The sequence below is a fragment of the Panulirus ornatus genome, chromosome 3 (genome assembly GCF_036320965.1).
Source record: "Panulirus ornatus isolate Po-2019 chromosome 3, ASM3632096v1, whole genome shotgun sequence".
Taxonomy (NCBI): Eukaryota; Metazoa; Arthropoda; class Malacostraca; order Decapoda; family Palinuridae; genus Panulirus; species Panulirus ornatus.
The window spans coordinates 29,128,439-29,148,197 of NC_092226.1; the positions used below are offsets into that span (position 1 = coordinate 29,128,439).

General features: G+C 40.1%; 1 protein-coding gene across 10 annotated transcripts in view; it reads right to left on the bottom strand.

Annotated features, from left to right (window-relative positions):
• Positions 1–19,759, bottom strand: part of LOC139761740 (uncharacterized) — a 313,003-nt gene that overhangs the window by 106,485 nt on the left and 186,759 nt on the right. For all 10 annotated transcript variants that reach the window (XM_071686163.1, XM_071686174.1, XM_071686205.1 and 7 more), the window contains 2 exons: positions 14,706–14,759; positions 8,830–8,860 (listed from right to left, as the gene is read on the bottom strand). In XM_071686163.1, coding sequence (XP_071542264.1) covers positions 8,830–8,860; positions 14,706–14,759 — 85 coding nt within the window. The remainder of the gene's footprint in view (positions 1–8,829; positions 8,861–14,705; positions 14,760–19,759) is intronic.

Genomic DNA, 19,759 nt, shown 5'->3' on the forward strand with positions numbered 1-19,759 from the left:
GTCTCCAAAGTCAAACAAACTTGTTCAGATAAAATACCCAAGTCAGTCGGGGCACTTTTATGAGAGAAAAATTGACAGAGGTAAAGACCTGTGGTGCTTCAGGAAGTCTTTGAGAGATGAACGAAGTCAGTGAGATAAAATACTCTTGAGAGTCTAATGAAGTCATTGATATAATACTGAAGTAGATCAGGGCACTTTTCTGAGCCTTGACACAGGTATGGACCTGTGGTGCTTGAGGGTGTCTCCAAAGTCGAACAAACTTGTTCAGATAAAATACCCAAGTCAGTCAGGGCACTTTTATGAGCCAAAATTGACACAGGTACAGACCTGTGGTGCCTCAGGGAGTCTTTGAGAGATGAATGAAGTCACCGAGATAAAATACCTATTCAGTCGAGGAACTTTTCTGGGCCTAAAACTGAAACAGGTATGGATGGACCTTTGGTGCTTGGAAACATCTTGAGAGTCGAAGGAAGTCATTGACATAAAATACCCAAGTATGTCAGGGCACTTTTCTGAGCCTAAAATCGACACAGGTACGGGACCTGTGGTGCTTCACGGTGTCTCGAAAGCCAAACAAATTTGTTCAGATAAAATACTGAAGTCGGTCAGGGCACTTTTATAAGCCAAAAATTGACACAGGTACAGCAGACCTGTGGTGCTTCAGTATGTTTTGAGCCAAAGTTGAGAAAAAATACCCGAGTAGGTCGAGGCACTTTTCTGTGGTGCTTGAGTGTGCCTTGAGAGCCAAACAAAGTTGTTGAGATAAAATACCTGAGTATCTCAGGGCACTTTTTCAAGCCTAAATTGACAAAGGTGTGGATGGACCTGCGGTGCTTGAGAGCATCTTGAGAGTCGAACAAAATTTAGAGAAAATACCTGAGTAGGCTGGGGCACTTTTCTGAGCCTAAAATCGACACAGGTTTGGACCTGTGGTGCTTGAGGGCATCTTGAGAGCCAAACAAAGTTGAGATAAAATATGCTAGTCAGTCAGGGAACTTTTCCAAACCTATAATCAATACTTGTCATGCTTGAGGGCATCTTGAGAGCCAAACAAAGTCATTGAGATAAAATATCCAAGTAGGTTGGGGCACTTTTCTGAGCCTAAAGACAACACAGCTGTGGGGGCTTCAGAGCGTTTCGAGGGCTGAACAAACTTGCTCAGATAAAATAGCTGAGTCAGTCTGGGAACCTTTATGAGCTGAAAATCAACACAGGTATGGATGGAGCTGTGGTGCTTGAGGGCATCTCAAGGGTGAAATAAATTCGAGATAAAATACTTGAGTCAGTCGGGGCACTTTTCCGAGCCTAAAATTAACACAGGTACAGACCTGTGGTGCTTCAGGGCATCTTGAAAGTCAAACGAACTTGTTCAGATAAAAAACCCCAGTCGGTTAGTAACTTTTATGAGCCTAAAATCAACACAGGTAAAGACGGACTTGTGGTGCTTGAGGGCATCTTGAGGGCAGAATGAATTTGTTGAGATAAAATACTCGTGTCAGTCCAGGCACTTTTCTGAGCCTAAACTCAACAAAGGTAGAGACAGGCCTGTGGTGCTTGAGGACATCTTGGGAGTTGAATGAAGTGGTTGAGTTAAAATACCTGAGTAGGTTAGGGTGCTTTTCTGAGCCTAAAATCGACAGTTATAGATCTGTGGTGCTTTGAAAACATCTTGAAAGTCGAATAAAGTTGTTGAGATAAAATACCTGAGTAGGTCGGGGTACTTTCTGCACCTAAAATCAACACAGGCATGGAACCTGTGGTGCTTGAGGGCATCTTGAGAGCATAACAAAGTTGTTGAGATAAAATACCCTAGTTGGTTGGGGCACTTTTCTAAGCCTAAAATCGACACAGGTACGGATGCACCTGTGGCTTGAGGGCGTCTTGAGTCAGACAAAGTTGTTGAGATAAAATACCTGTGTAGGTTGAGGCACTTTTCTGTGGTGCTTCTGGGCATCTTGAGAGTCGAACGAACTTCAGTTAAAATACCAAAGTTGGTCGGGGCACTTTTATGGGCCTAAAGTCAACACAGGTACAGACCTGTGGTGTTTGAGGGCATCCCGAAGGCTGAATGATTTCGATGAGATAAAATACCCGAGTAGGTAGGGCACTTTTCTGAGCCTAAAATCAATGCCTGTGGTGCCTGAGGGCATCTTGAAATCTAGACGAAGTCATCGAGATAAAATACCTAAACAGGTTGGGGCACTTTTCTGAGCCTAAAATCGACACAGGTATGGCCCTGTGGTGCTTCATAGTGTCTTGAGAGTTGAATGAAGTCTTTGGCATAAAATATCCGAGTAGGTCAGGGCACTTTTCTGAGCCTAAAATTGACATGGTGCTTGAGGGTGTCTCAAGAGTCAAACAAACTTGTTCATATAAAATACCCGAGTTGCTAGGGGCACTTTTCTGAGCCTAAATTGACAAAGGTATGGACTTATGGTATTTGAGGTCGTCTTGAGAGCCAAAGTCATTGAGACAAAATACCCAAGTAGGTTAGGGCATTTTTCTGAGCCTAATATCAACATCGACAGGTATGGACCTGTGGTGCTTGAGGACATCCTGAGAGACAAACAAAGCTGTTGAGATAAAATTCCTGATTCCGTCAGGGCACAATATACAGTAATACAATATACAGTTCAAATGCTTTTTTTTTACTCCTATATCACTTGCTGCCATTTTGAATTGTATGGATTGCAAAACCATTTATCAAATAGTCACAATTCTCTGTATAAAACCTGCCTGCACGGTAGCATGAGGCAGACTGAGAGTGATACAAAGTGAGTATACCCCACAATACCAAGAACAAGTGCAATATGAAATGTGCATGGTGTGGGATATGAGATTTTTCTTTTTTTATCTTTTGATTTATCATTAATCAATTCATTATCATTTGCCCAGTCCATTAAATCCGAAATCCACTAAATTGGGATCCATTATATTGAGGGTTTACTGTTGCTTGTGTGCCCCCACCACTAGCTAGACCAGTTAATACTGTGCAAACTGCAGCATCACACGATTATTGTGTGGCCATTGGCAACTCAAGGATGGGCCATTTTGATACATGCTTCTTTCCCTTCATGTTGAAGCTTTGGAAATATCTACCTTTTCATGTCTTTCCCAATACCGATGACCTGGCACATGTCAAAAGATAGGTCTTTCACATCCTCAAAAATGTATAAATACTTTTGTCTTTTCTTTTTCCACTTCATAATTCTCTCTTTATTTCAATTCAGGCCCAGCCTTTATGTGGACTTTTGTTTGTGACGAGCCTTCGATGTGAAAAGAAAATACAATATACCCAAAATGTGGCAGCCAAGAACTAAGACAAAACAGACTGGAAAACTTCATTATGAGGTGGAGGTAATGGAAACATGCATGAGCACCAGGATGACCAGTTCCAACTCTCTCCATCACATAAAGTGAGACCACCACCACTAACACCACCTCAACCACTAACAGGAAAAGGCACCTGACTCTCCATTTTTCTCCTCTGATCACAAATATATGCCACCCTCACTTCCTGCCATGGGTGCTAGTAAGGATCTGTAACCAGTGCCAGAGTGCAGGGTGTTACCACCTCAGACTACTCATGGGTTACCATCCAAGAATTTGGACTTGAAGTTCCTACTGGAGCATTGTGTCCTTCCAAGAAGTTCCATCCTTTCTGTTTATGAACTCCAATTCTTCCTCATCTGTATAACCATAATAACCAGTGATTACGAAATAGGTCAAATATTTGCATGTACCACTTACTTCCTATGTGTTTTGTTTTCTGTAAGGTATAGAACGCAAATCTTAACTTCATAAAAAGTGAGGAAGGTGTTCACTTTAAAGTGAGGAAGTGTTATGTATTTTCTGTCATGTATTTATGACATAAACTGGACTCTGATAAATGTAGATTTATTTCAAATGATGCATCTGAAGCCCTCGAACCAGCAACATATATATTTGCAGAATGACCCATGACCCCTAACATCCACTTATTCCAACTGTCACAGAAGTAGAAGAAAGATAAACTATATCGTTCTATTTATTCTCCTCCTGGAGTTGACAAGGCAGGGATGTGTGATGTGGAGTATGCCTTCACAGCATGGTATTTACATGGACCTCTGTGGTATAGTAGTTCACGTCACTGATCATCACGTATGCACAAGCCACTTGGGATCAAACTCAGATAGGTATAAATCCCAGTCATGCAGTTGATCCACAGTCTACTGAGTTGTTCATCCATCCCTTGGGGCTGATCAATAAAATGGTTACCTGTCACAGGTGTGTGTGTGTGTGTGTGAAAGGAACATGATGTCATATTTAACGGTTAATATGCAGGAATATGGAAAGTGATAGTACGAAAGGCTCTAAACAGCATAGCATTACCCTCTGTAATATGGTACTCAAACCCACAATCCATAATAATGTGTGCATGACAACCAATGAACAGGGGTGCCATTTAGGGATTTCTTGTATTATGAGATGCAGTGACATAAAGCCACATCATTACAAAACATAGGTGATGGAAAGTATGTGAATGTACAGTAATTCAAGAGCATATGCACAAAAAACACATAGTTTGTCTGTTTGTCTATCATAATAGTTATACAGAATTAAGCACAGGACTGCCAGGATTATGAAAATGGGAATGAGTCATGATATAAGCAAGGTGCGATATTTCTTTAGTATGTCAAACATAATAAGATTAGATTAGTAGGTCCTTGAGGGTGTGATTGGTAAGGAATTTCATGTGAAACAAACAATATTAGTGTGAGCAAAGACTTTTACCACAGGAAGTTCATTATTTGAATACAATGGGTTGAATATGTTTAAGATGGAACTGGTTCAACCCACAGTGAGTTGAGCCTCAGAGTGCACAGTAAGAATCATACTGTTATTTTGAATCATAGTTATGTTAGACGAAATACAATCCATGTCAAATAGGTTAAATGATGTCCAAGCAGCAGGGGGTTCCTGCACTAATAATGGATAGAATTAAAAACAGTGTAACTTATGGTGAAAAGTGTTTTTCTTTGATATCAAGTATTAACTAGGCTGGCACATGACTGGTCAATCCTTATAATATGATACTCTGAGACTGCAAGTCTGTCAGCAGCAAGAATAGATACTACTGCTGTTATGTTTAATTTGTATATTAAAGCATAATCTGGTTCATGAAGCCACTTTAAAAAGGGATACCATTCACAAGCTACAAAGTAACTAGTAACTTAGGCCAAGGATGCCAATCATACACCATACTCAATGAGTTTTTCCAAAATCCTCATATGGTGTGTCATATTGCATCACACCATATAGGTGCCAAATAATTTTTTACAGAGTGTACATATATGTAAGGTTAAGATACAGGGCAACATGAATGTACAACTTTTTTCCCTAAAACACACAAATATTAATCACATTCAGTAATCATACATTACAAAGCATATATTTACATTTATATATTTTTTTTTTTTTTTTAATACCTCGTCGCTGTCTCCCGCGTTTGCGAGGTAGCGCAAGGAAACAGACGAAAGAAATGGCCCAACACCCCCCATACACATGTACATACACACGTCCACACACACAAATATACATACCTACACAGCTTTCCATGGTTTACCCCGGACGCTTCACATGCCTTGATTCAATCCACTGACAGCACGTCAACCCCTGTATACCACATCGCTCCAATTCACTCTATTCCTTGCCCTCCTTTCACCCTCCTGCATGTTCAGGCCCCGATCACACAAAATCCTTTTCACTCCATCTTTCCACCTCCAATTTGGTCTCCCTCTTCTCCTCGTTCCCTCCACCTCCGACACATATATCCTCTTGGTCAATCTTTCCTCACTCATTCTCTCCATGTGCCCAAACCATTTCAAAACACCCTCTTCTGCTCTCTCAACCACGCTCTTTTTATTTCCACACATCTCTCTTACCCTTACGTTACTTACTCGATCAAACCACCTCACACCACACATTGTCCTCAAACATCTCATTTCCAGCACATCCATCCTCCTGCGAACAACTCTATCCATAGCCCACGCCTCGCAACCATACAACATTGTTGGAACCACTATTCCTTCAAACATACCCATTTTTGCTTTCCGGGATAATGTTCTCGACTTCCACACATTTTTCAAGGCTCCCAAAATTTTCGCCCCCTCCCCCACCCTATGATCCACTTCCGCTTCCATGGTTCCATCCGCTGACAGATCCACTCCCAGATATCTAAAACACTTCACTTCCTCCAGTTTTTCTCCATTCAAACTCACCTCCCAATTGACTTGACCCTCAACCCTACTGTACCTAATAACCTTGCTCTTATTCACATTTACTCTTAACTTTCTTCTTCCACACACTTTACCAAACTCCGTCACCAGCTTCTGCAGTTTCTCACATGAATCCGCCACCAGCGCTGTATCATCAGCGAACAACAACTGACTCACTTCCCAAGCCCTCTCATCCCCAACAGACTTCATACTTGCCCCTCTTTCCAAGACTCTTGCATTTACCTCCCTAACAACCCCATCCATAAACAAATTAAACAACCATGGAGACATCACACACCCCTGCCGCAAACCTACATTCACTGAGAACCAATCACTTTCCTCTCTTCCTACACGTACACATGCCTTACATCCTCGATAAAAACTTTTCACTGCTTCTAACAACTTGCCTCCCACACCATATATTCTTAATACCTTCCACAGAGCATCTCTATCAACTCTATCATATGCCTTCTCCAGATCCATAAATGCTACATACAAATCCATTTGCTTTTCTAAGTATTTCTCACATACATTCTTCAAAGCAAACACCTGATCCACACATCCTCTACCACTTCTGAAACCACACTGCTCTTCCCCAATCTGATGCTCTGTACATGCCTTCACCCTCTCAATCAATACCCTCCCATATAATTTACCAGGAATACTCAACAAACTTATACCTCTGTAATTTGAGCACTCACTCTTATCCCCTTTGCCTTTGTACAATGGCACTATGCACGCATTCCGCCAATTCTCAGGCACCTCACCATGAGTCATACATACATTAAATAACCTTACCAACCAGTCAACAATACAGTCACCCCCTTTTTTAATAAATTCCACTGCAATACCATCCAAACCTGCTGCCTTGCCGGCTTTCATCTTCCGCAAAGCTTTTACTACCTCTTCTCTGTTTACCAAATCATTTTCCCTAACCCTCTCACTTTGCACACCACCTCGACCCAAACACCCTATATCTGCCACTCTGTCATCAGACACATTCAACAAACCTTCAAAATACTCATTCCATCTCCTTCTCACATCACCACTACTTGTTATCACCTCCCCATTTACGCCCTTCACTGAAGTTCCCATTTGCTCCCTTGTCTTACGCACTTTATTTACCTCCTTCCAGAACATCTTTTTATTCTCCCTAAAATTTAATGATAGTCTCTCACCCCAACTCTCATTTGCCCTTTTTTTCACCTCTTGCACCTTTCTCTTGACCTCCTGTCTCTTTCTTTTATACTTCTCCCACTCAATTGCATTTTTTCCCTGCAAAAATCGTCCAAATGCCTCTCTCTTCTCTTTCACTAATACTCTTACTTCTTCATCCCACCACTCACTACCCTTTCTAAACAGCCCACCTCCCACTCTTCTCATGCCACAAGCATCTTTTGCGCAATCCCATTCCTCCCCCACTCCCCTTACTTCCATTGTTCTCACCTTTTTCCATTCTGTACACAGTCTCTCCTGATACTTCCTCACACAGGACTCCTTAACAAACTCACTTACTCTCACCACCTTCTTCACCCCAACATTCACTCTTCTTTTCTGAAAACCCATACTAATCTTCACCTTAGCCTCCACAAGATAATGATCAGACATCCCTCCAGTTGCACCTCTCAGCACATTGACATCCAAAAGTCTCTCTTTCGCACGCCTGTCAATACATTTATATATGTATTGTTCTATATCCTTGGGGGATAGGGGAGAAAGAATACTTCCCACATATTCCCTGCACGTCGTAAAAGGCAACTAAAAGGGGAGGGAGCGGGGGACTGGAAATTCTCCCCTCCAGTTTTTTACTTCTCCAAAAGAAGGAACAGAGTAGGGGGCCAAGTATGGATATTCCCTTTCAGGCTCAGTCCTCTGTTCTTAACACTACCTTGCTAAAGCGGGAAATGGCTAATATGTATAAGAAAAAAATATATATGTATTGCTCTAACACTTATTAATACTGATATCTTGTAAAACACAAACTGAGGCAATCAACTTGTGAGAGGGACATGGTGTTAACACAATACTTAGCCTATCTCTACAACATTACATCAGGAGGACTTTCTAATACATGGACATGAAAACGTTAAGGAAAGTATTCACATCAGTTTACACTTACACCTGAGTAAACAAAACCAATTTGCTCACCGAGTTTGAGTGAGAACATTGATTTTCTGGAGACAGTCCAGCAATGCGCAGCAACCATTATAACAAATGTTAAGGAACTAAGCAACATGGAGAGAAATAATATGTACTGGAGCAAAGAAGGAAAAGCAAGATGTGACAACATACAAGCAGATAACTTTGGTGTAGATAATACTGAGCAGTTCTCAATTAAAAAAGACAGGCTGATCAGAGAACACATTAGGAACTAAGAACAAGGTTACAAAGAATGAGAAGAAATACTTTTATATAGTAAAAGATATAGAAATATATATCAAACAGTAATCTGAATATGCAAACAGCAAACAAATCTAAAGTACTATATGATGCAAAAGAAAGTTTAAAAATTGAAGTCCCAGGATTGTACAGCCATTTCCCCATACTACATAAAGTCATGATCACAACTTACCAGAGGAGTTAGGGCCACTATTCTCAGCACTCTGAAACAAAATAGGTAAACACTATATTTTCTAAATTCTATGGTACAAGTACAGAATGTCTAAGATTATACAATACAATGCAGTACAGTCCCACTAATATGCAAAACATTAATTAAGATTCAGTGAATTTAGAATATGGTGAAATGTGCTTCACATGAGAATAATAAATTCAGAATTGTGTTCTCCTTTGACATTCTCACTTTTTCAGTTTTTAAGACATGGTGTAACATTTTCATCTGTGAACTGTTACTGACTATGACTGAAAACTATTTTCTCTAAGAATGCACAATTACAATTACAAACTGTAAAACAACATAATTAGCTGTTCTCCTTGTTACTAGGCTATATAATATCATGTCTTTATCAATATGGGTCAAGATTTGAAAATTCATACTTCTATGTTCTCCCAAAATCAATGGTCCAGCAATTCAGAATTACTGCTAAACGACACCTCTTAAACCCTCCCTTTTTTTCCACTCTCATCATAGTAAAGAGTTTACTTTACAGATTTGTTAAGATGATTTACATAAAAAAAGGAATATTAGACAAATTACTAAACAATGCATGAACTTATTTTGCCGTAACAGAATACTACATTAAACGCTAAGGAAAGAAGCACAGGTGTGTTGGTAGGAGATGGGGAGTTAGCGGAGGCAGGCACTGTGAGAGGAGGTGCTCAAGGAAGGGCAGAAGGGTTATGGTGGTGATGATGATGAGGGAGGTGGTTATAGGTTTTGATAAATGATATTTCCTTGGCTTTTATGGCTATCAGAAGAATATAGTACAATAGAAGGCTATATGTGTCAGAGGTGGAGGGAACAAAGAGAAGCAGGAGACCACTCTGGAGGTGGAAGGATGGAGTGAAAGAGATTTTCAGTGATCGGGGCCTGAACATACAGGAGGGAGAGAGGCATGCAAGGAATAGAGTGAATTGGAACAATGTGGTATACTAGGGTAAACGTGTTGTCAATGGACTGAACCAGGGCATATGAAACGTCTGGGGTAAACCATGGAAAGGTCTGTGTGACCTGGATGCAGATAGGTAGCTGAGGTTTCAGTGCATTACACATGACAGCTAGAGACTGAACGTAAAGGAATATGGTCTTTTTTATTTATTTTCCTGGTGCTACCTTGCTGATGCAGGGGATGGTGATGCTGTTTCCTGTGGGGCAGGGTGGTGCCAGGAATGGATGAAGGCAAGCAAGTATATGTACATGTGTATACATGTATATGTATGTGTATGTATATGTGCATATGATATGTATATGTTTGTATATGTAAATGTATGTGCATGTATGTATATATGTATGTATATGAGCGGATGGGTCTTTCTTCATGTTTCCTGGTGCTATCTCGCTGATACAGGAAACGGCGTTACTCCCTGCTATACAGTTGCTGCATCACTCAGGAAGTTGGCCATATCCACTGGACAAGCCTACAGGTCATAAAGTGTGGTGATAATGTATGTGTGTGTGTGTGTGTGTGTGTGTGTGTGTGTGTGTGTGTGTGTGTGTGTGTGTGTGTGTGTCTGTCTGTCTGTCTGTCTGTCTGTCTGTAGAGAGAATGCGTGTCTTTTGAGCAGTTTTTCTTTTTTCTTTTAAACTATTCGCCATTTCCCACGTTAGCGAGGTAGCGTTAAGAACAGAGGACTAGGCCTTTTTTGGAATATCCTCACCTGGTCCCCTGTGTTCCTTCTTTTGGGAAAAAAAAAAAAAAAAAAATAAATAAATTCTTGTGGTAAAAGCAATGTGGGGATGACAGACTTTGTGACATGTTGACATGGTTCCTGACATGGTAGCATCCACAGCACAGGCAGGGAATGGGAACCTGTTCATGTCTGGAGAGCATAGAATCTGACTGATGCACTTTTGGTAGGATGGTGTTTATCACTAGGTTTGGAGGGTGGTTGTTAAAGTGCATCAGTCATCATTTCTGTGCACATATATTCTGACATTTTTGTGCTTATTCAGAATGGGGGGAATCTATGGGTACAGGTTTCTGAAGTATGAGGCATGTGTTAGTTTTTATTTTCATTGGGGTTTGGTGGCTAACTAAGGAGAAGTGTCGGTAAGAAGGGTCTAATGCTGTTGCAAAGAAATGAATGCTGAGTCTAATAAGGTGGGATTGTGGGAGAATCTTTGTTTCATTGTCTTTATGTTAAACACTTGTGGTTGATGGGGAGCCAATTAACATTCTGTCTGCTTTGTTTTGCCAGTTTTGTAGCTTTATCATATTTGCTTTTGACATGGTGGATGACCAGGCTGGTGAGACATTGTTTAGAGTGTGGCAAATGAATTGTCTGTAGAGGATATTTAAGGAGGGTTAATTCATTCATGTGTTTTGATCTATGATTAGCATTAATGTTAATGTCAATAATACTATTTCATCATTATCAATCTTACTGTTATAATCATCATTCCTTCTCCAGAGATGGATCTACCACCTGGTACTAGGTAAAAATTACGTGGTGATGATACTGTTATCATGGGGAAATCTTTTATTGATGCACAAAAAATCCTGGAGGTTTTGGTTAAGAAATGTAAAGTGGGAATGGTGATATCCAGTGAAAAAACTAAAGCCAAGTTTCACAGGGGAAAGGTGCCTGAAGTGATGCAAAAGGTCAGTGATTATGAATTAGAATGGGTGAGAAAGTTTCAGTATTTGGATTTTATGTCTAATCATGCAAGGACAATGCATGATGAAATAAAGCACTTTAAAGAAAATTCAGATAACTAGTGCAAGGTTTTAAGGTGAATGAGATGTGAATCTACAGGAAAACTCCACTAGTGTTATAGTGGATTAATATAAAGTGTGAATTATGTCAGTACTTGATCATGCTTGTCTGGGTTTGGATACAATTACAAAATCCAAAAAGATAACCATAAAGGTAATTCAGAATAATTCCCTTTGAATAATCTTTAGCACAACCAAGTGAATCAACTAAAATTTCAGGGATAGAAGCTGGAGTAGAGACACATAGGAATATGATCAGGAAAAGGAATGTAATATTAGGATTAAAAATATTTAGAAATAAGGTATAAGTTTGTTGAGTATTCCTGGCAAATTGTATGGGAGGGTATTGATTGAGAGGGTGAAGGCATGTACAGAGCATCAGATTGGGGAAGAGCAGTGTGGTTTCAGAAGTGGTAGAGGATGTGTGGATCAGGTGTTTGCTTTGAAGAATGTATGTGAGAAATACTTAGAAAAGCAAATGGATTTGTATGTAGCATTTATGGATCTGGAGAAGGCATATGATTGAGTTGATAGAGATGCTCTGTGGAAGGTATTAAGAATATATGGTGTGGGAGGCAAGTTGTTAGAAGCAGTGAAAAGTTTTTATCGAGGATGTAAGGCATGTGTACGTGCAGGAAGAGAGGAAAGTGATTGGTTCTCAGTGAATGTAGGTTTGCGGCAGGGGTGTGTGATGTCTCCATGGTTGTTTAATTTGTTTATGGATGGGGTTGTTAGGGAGGTGAATGCAAGAGTTTTGGAAAGAGGGGCAAGGATGAAGTCTGTTGCGGATGAGAGAGCTTGGGAAGTGAGTCAGTTGTTGTTCGCTGATGATACAGCGCTGGTGGCTGATTCATGTGAGAAACTGCAGAAGCTGGTGACTGAGTTTGGTAAAGTGTGTGAAAGAAGAAAGTTAAGAGTAAATGTGAATAAAAGCAAGGTTATTAGGTACAGTAGGGTTGAGGGTCAAGTCAATTGGGAGGTGAGTTTGAATGGAGAAAAACTGGAGGAAGTGAAGTGTTTTAGATATCTGGGAGTGGATCTGGCAGCGGATGGAAACATGGAAGCGGAAGTGGATCATAGGGTGGGGGAGGGGGTGAAAATTCTGGGAGCCTTGAAGAATGTGTGGAAGTTGAGAACATTATCTCGGAAAGCAAAAATGGGTATGTTTGAAGGAATAGTGGTTCCAACAATGTTGTATGGTTGCGAGGCGTGGGCTATGGATAGAGTTGTGCGCAGGAGGATGGATGTGCTGGAAATGAGATGTTTGAGGACAATGTGTGGTGTGAGGTGGTTTGATCGAGTAAGTAACGTAAGGGTAAGAGAGATGTGTGGAAATAAAAAGAGCGTGGTTGAGAGAGCAGAAGAGGGTGTTTTGAAATGGTTTGGGCACATGGAGAGAATGAGTGAGGAAAGATTGACCAAGAGGATATATGTGTCGGAGGTGGAGGGAACGAGGAGAAGAGGGAGACCAAATTGGAGGTGGAAAGATGGAGTGAAAAAGATTTTGTGTGATCGGGGCCTGAACATGCAGGAGGGTGAAAGGAGGGCAAGGAATAGAGTGAATTGGAGCGATGTGGTATACCGGGGTTGACGTGCTGTCAGTGGATTGAATCAAGGCATGTGAAGCGTCTGGGGTAAACCATGGAAAGCTGTGTAGGTATGTATATTTGCGTGTGTGGACGTATGTATATACATGTGTATGGGGGTGGGTTGGGCCATTTCTTTCGTCTGTTTCCTTGCGCTACCTCGCAAACGCGGGAGACAGCGGCAAAAAAAAAAAAAAAAAAAAAAAAAGTTTAACAATGCTGTGTATGAAGAATTTAGTCAGCTAAAGACAGGCAGATCGAAGTGGAAATAAAATAAAACTGTTGCATTTCTTATAAGAGATTGTGGCATTGAGAATGTTATCACATATATTACATATACCAACTGTGATGAAGGCAGCACTGTTAAAGATCTGAAAATTGATTATGTACTATTACAACATACAAATTCTAATATTACCAGTGAGCAAGCAAGGACTCACACTTAAAAAGATTCATGCACTAGGGAAGATCATGCTGTTTGTTTCATTGATGGTAGCATTCAAGATAATGTGATAAGTGGAATGGGATTTGTGACCCAGAGATATGGGTCCTGAAATATAGGAAATGTGGCAAACTGAGTAAAGGGGTTTCCTTGCCACTTAGTTGTTATTAAAGAGACTAAAGGAAGAGAAAGAAGGGAATTATGACAATGATATCTTGGAAATAAGTGATTATATGTGTGCTTGTGATAAACTTAAAAGAGGGGATGTCATGGATGAGGATGTGCTTACTCTAGAAATCAGATGTAGTGTTAGGTTATTAGAAAACAAGTGAAGACATGTTTCATTCCTCTTGTTACCCATACATTGTACTGATTGGAAATAAACTGGATGATATCATGGTAAAGAGATGGACATATGAAGGAGGTAGATTTTCAAGTTCCTAAACATACAGCATAATTAAAGAACATTGTCAAAAGAAAGTTTTGGGAGAAGGAGCTATTAAAAAGACAAGATATGAACGAGAAAATTAAGAGTATTAAGTAGTATGATGAAAGAATAGGCATAAGAGTATTACTGTGGCTAGCTCAATATCAACATACAAGAATGGAAAGGAGTATATTTAGAAGAAGATAAAATATACGGGATGTGTTTTACTGAGGAAAAGGATACCTTTGAGCACTATATTCAAGACTGTAATATACTGTCAAGGCTTAAATTGACAGAAAATACGATCAATAAATTTGACAGATCTTTCAAATGCATTGATGAGGTTTTTAAAATCTCAAGATAAGGTGCATGGAACACTGTTAATTTATTCCTAAAAAAAGTGTGTTGCTACTTACAACTAGTAATATTGTAATGCAAGCACCTTACTGCAATTTTTCCTGAGGGTAAACTTATCAATACAACGTTTTGATCTTTAAAGTCAATTGATTAAGCCATGTGAGTATAAATACAGACATATTAATCATGTATATCTATGAGTAGATTAATGTAAATGAAGCTTAAAATTTTTTTGGCATACTTACTCAAGGAATTTTTATGACTTGAGTGATTCATGCACTGAAAAGTACCAATACTTACTGTATATGACCTTGGAGGAACATCAACAATCTCGTATTCATGGTCTGTCTTTTCCTGGAAAAGAACTTTCAAATAGTTTATTGAAAATACTTCCTCAACCATGTACAAATGAAATACATATACCAATCTTTCTATGTACCAATAAGTACCATTCCCAGCTGGATGCTGCATGTACAATCTTTTTTAACACTTCAGTCATAAACTAAACCAACATTTTCAAAGGTTGAAATTCCCATTTGCACTGCTTATTAACAAAGCACCTGAAGATTTCTACACATTGGTTTGATGATATAACTGCTATGTATCTGTAGTGTATACATAATGTGAAATAGCAAAAAAGGGGACAAGAAAGCAAGAATACATGCTAGAAACCATCAGGACCTCTTTTTCTGCCATGGAACATTTATCTGTTCACAGAAGGTTGCACAAATTTTTAACAGTAAAATAATTTTTGAGAAAAAGCAAAACATATCATGCCACCTGAAAACAGTATACATTCAGCCATTCCCACCCACCTTGCATAATTAAAAAGGATGTAAGGGAACTACTTAAAGTTAATTCTTGAAAATCAACAAGAACAAAACACTGTGGAATGAGTAAAAGTGCCTACTACATGTTACTCGTTTCTTAGAAATGACCTTCCCTACTGCCATGAATATTCTATAGTTCTAAATCTTGGGCTCATCTCAAACCATTTCTAGAAACATGTCTAGTCTACTGTTAACCCTTTCACTGTAAAACAATCATCTTTAAAAGTCACTGTTCTCACATATATTCTACTGCAGGCACTAGCAAATGATGCTCTCAGGATGAAATCAATGTACATCTGGTCGCTGAGACTAGTGTTTCTAATGTTGCAAACCCCAGCAACCCATCTCAGTGTGTTTCAGTCTATCTTGAGGAACAATATTCCTTCTTTACTCTTCCTGACTGCCACATCATTTTGGGAATTTCACTTCTAGGCATTGTATTTCTTCCACCTCTGCTTTAAGATGGTTGGCTCTTATCTCTCTAAGGTAAAGAAAGCCCAAATTTTTGCCTGGAAGCAAGAAGTGTGGGTACACATGAGATTTCTAGGTGCAATGGACACTCAGAATGCATGATCAAGTGACTTTTTCCTGCACCACCTGATCAGAACCTCACCTCATTCAGATTAAGACCCTATGGACCCAAAACAAGGACCTAGAATACTTCAGAAACCTTGCCAGTTTTACACCCAGATGTCTGAAGATGGGAATCAAGGACAAAGGAGAGCTGACAAAGTTGTAAAATGTAAGTGTAACATCATCTTTGGAAATGTATGGGGAGGCAGACAAAGTTTGTTGTAGACACTGCAATATTCTGGCTGATTCCCCCCAAAAATGTCAGATACCTACCTGAAATCAAAGGTAAAGATCTGACCTTATGCACAATTTTATCAATACTGATAATGGCTATATTTTCTATATCTGACAACAATATTCCTTGAAAACAGTGGTGGATGGTGATTAATAGTGTAGAAAAAATAGGAAAATTAGAAGAAAATCATTCTCTAGTAAATGGCATAATCATTAGCAAAACCAACTCACTAAGAATCTCAAAATTCCTACCAAATACAAAAATATTCAGATAATTTCCAAAATATAAAGCTATACTATACTATACTATACCATACATGAATTGTTAGTGTCATTTTATACAGGCAAGGAGGATAAAAATGTGTTCATACTACAGAAGTATGAGTTTCTTAAGTATTCCTGGTAAGTTGTACTGGGAGGGTACTGATTGAAAGGGTGAAGGCACATACAGAACATCAGATTGGGGGAGAACAGTGTGGTTTTATAAGGATGTGTGGATCAGGCGATTGATTTAAAGAATTCATGTTAGAAATACTTAGAAAAATGGTCTGTATGCAGCATTTATGGATCTAGAGTAAGCATATGATAGGGTTCTAGATGCCTTGTGGAAGTTCATAAGAATATCAGATGCGGGAGGAAAGCTGCTGGAAGTAGTGAGAAGTTTTTATCAAGTAAAGGTGTAATGCATGTGTATAAGTAGGAAGAGAGGAGAGTGAATGGTTCAAAGTGAAGGTTTGTCTGCAGCAGGGGTGTGTGATGTCACCATGAATGTTCAATTTGTTTATGGATGGGGCGATGAGGAAAGTAAATGCGAGATTAATGGAAAGAGGGGCAAGTATATAGTATGTGGGGGATAAGAGGTCCTGGGTAGTGAGACTGTTGTTGTTTGCTGATGATACAGCACTGGTGGCAGATCTGAGTGAGAAACTGTACAAACTGGTATTCTTCCACCACTTCTCCGCCTCTGGTACTCTTCCACTTTATTTCCCCATGGCACAGGTGGTCTTCTTAAACCAACCCCTTTAATCATACCATCATTCCCTCTCCTTGTAAACTCCCAGTCTTGCATTCTTTCAACATGCCCAAACTATCACACAGTATCATGTCTCACCCACTGAACCACCACTGCTGCACAATTGTTTTGGTGGCATAAGTCAGTAAAGGGAGGACTATACTGTTCCTTAATCCTTTCATCACTTCCATACTTACACCTCTACCCTTCATTGTCCTCCTGAGGGAAATAATGACTCTTCTACCCTTACTGCTCTGTTCCTTATCTCTCCTACCATATCAACAAGTTTACCCAAGATAGCTCCACAAACTTAAATTCTGTCACTTCTTCCAGTCTTTGTCCCCATATATCCCTGGGGATAGGGGAGAAAGAATACTTCCCATGTATTCCCCGAATGTCATAGAAGGCGACTAAAGGGGGCAGGAGCAGGGGGCTGGAAACCCTCCCCTCCTTGTATTTAACTTTCTAAAAGGGAAAACAGAAGAAGGAGTCATGCGGGGAGTGCTCATACTCCTCGAAAGCTCAGATTGGGGTGTCTAAATGTGTGTGGATGTAACCAAGATGAGAAAAAAGGAGAGATAGGTAGTATGTTTGAGGAAAGGAACCTGGATGTTTTGGCTTTGCGTGAAATGAAGCTCAAGGGTAAAGGAGAAGAGTGGTTTGAGAATGTCTTGGGAGTAAAGTCAAGGGTTGGTGGGAGGACTGGAGCAAAGGAAGGAGTAGCACTACTCCTGAAGCAGGAGTTGTGGGAGTATGTGATAGAGTGTAAGAGAGTAAATTCTAGATTGATATGGGTAAAACTGAAAGTAGATGGAGAGAGATGGGTGATTATTGGTGCCTATGCACATGGTCATGAGAAGAAAGACCACGAGACGCAAGTGTTTTGGGAGCAGCTGAGTGAGTGTGTTAGCAGCTTTGATGCACAGGACCAGGTTATAGACATGGGTGATTTGAAGGCAAAGGTGAGTAATGTGGCAGTTTAGGGTATAATTGGTGTACATGGGGTGTTCAGTGTTGTAAATGGAAATGGTGAAGACCTTGTGGATTTGTGTGCTGAAAAAGGACTGGTGACTGGGAATACCTGGTTTAAGAAGAGAGATATCTATTTACTTATTTATTATACTTAGTAACTGTCTCCCACATTAGCAAGGTAGTGCAAGGAAACACACAAATGAAAGGCCCAACCCACCCACATACACATGTATATACATAAAACCCCACACATGCACATATACATACCTACACATTTCAACATATATACATTACATACACACACATAGACATATGTACATATTGATACTTACTCCCTTGACCCATTCCCATCGCCACCCCACCACACATGAAAGACACCCCCCCACGCATGCAAGCTGTCATGTGTAATGCACTGAAACCACAGCTCACTTTCCACATCTAAGCCCCACAAAACTTTTCATGGTTTACCCCAGATGTTTCACATGCCCTGGTTCAATCCACTGACAGCACGTCAACCCCGGTATACCACATCGTTCCAATTCCCTCTTTTCCTTGCACACCTTTCACCATCCTGCATGTTCAGGTGCCGATCGCTCAAAATCTTTTTCACTCCATCCATCCACCTCCAATTTGGTCTCCTACTTCTCCTCGTTCCCTTCACCTCTGACACATATATCCTCTTTGTCAATCTTTCCTCACTCATTCTCTCCACGTGACCAAACCATTTCAATACACCCTCTTCTGCTCTCTCAACCACACTCTTTTTACTACCACACATCTCTCTTCTCTTTCATTACTTACTCGATCAAACTACTTCACACCACATATTGTCCTCAAACATCTCATTTCCAACACATCCACCCTCCTATGCACAACCCTATCTATAGCCCATGCCTCGCAACCATATAACTTTGTTGGAACCACTATTCCTTCAAACATACCCATTTTTGCTTTCCGAGACAATGTTTTCACTTTCCACACATTTTTCAAAGCTCCAAAAATTTTCACCCACTCCCCCACCCTGTGACTCACTTCTGCTTCCATGGTTCCATCTGCTGCCAAATCCACTCCCAGATATCTAAAACACTTCACTTCCTACAGCTTTTCTCCATTCAAACTTACCTCCCAATTGACTTGTCCCTCAACCATACTGTACCTAATAACTTTGTTATTGTTAACATTTACTCTCAGTTTTCTTTTTTCACACACTTTACCAGACTTAGTCACCAGCTTCTTCAGTGCCTCACCCGAATCAGCCACCAGCGCTGTATCATCAGTGAACAACAACTGACTCACTTCCCAGGCCCTCTCATAACAACAGACTGCATACTTGCCCCCTTCCCCTTCCAAAACTCTTGCATACACCTCCCTAACAACCAAATCCATAAACAAATTAAACAACCATGGAGACATCACGCACCCCTGCCACAAACCAACATTCACTGAGAACCAATCACTTTCCTCTCTTCCTACTCATACACATGCCTTACATCCTTGATAAAAACTTTTCACTGCTTCTAGCAACTTGCCTCTCACACCATATACTCTTAATACCTTCCACAGAGCATCTCTATCAACTCTATCATATGCCTTCTCCAGATTTATAAATTCTTTCTTTTCTTTTTCTTTTAAACTATTCGCCATTTCCCGCGTTAGCGAGGTAGCGTTAAGAACAGAGGACTGGGCCTTTTTTGGAATATCCTCACCTGGCCCTCTCTGTTCCTTCTTTTTGG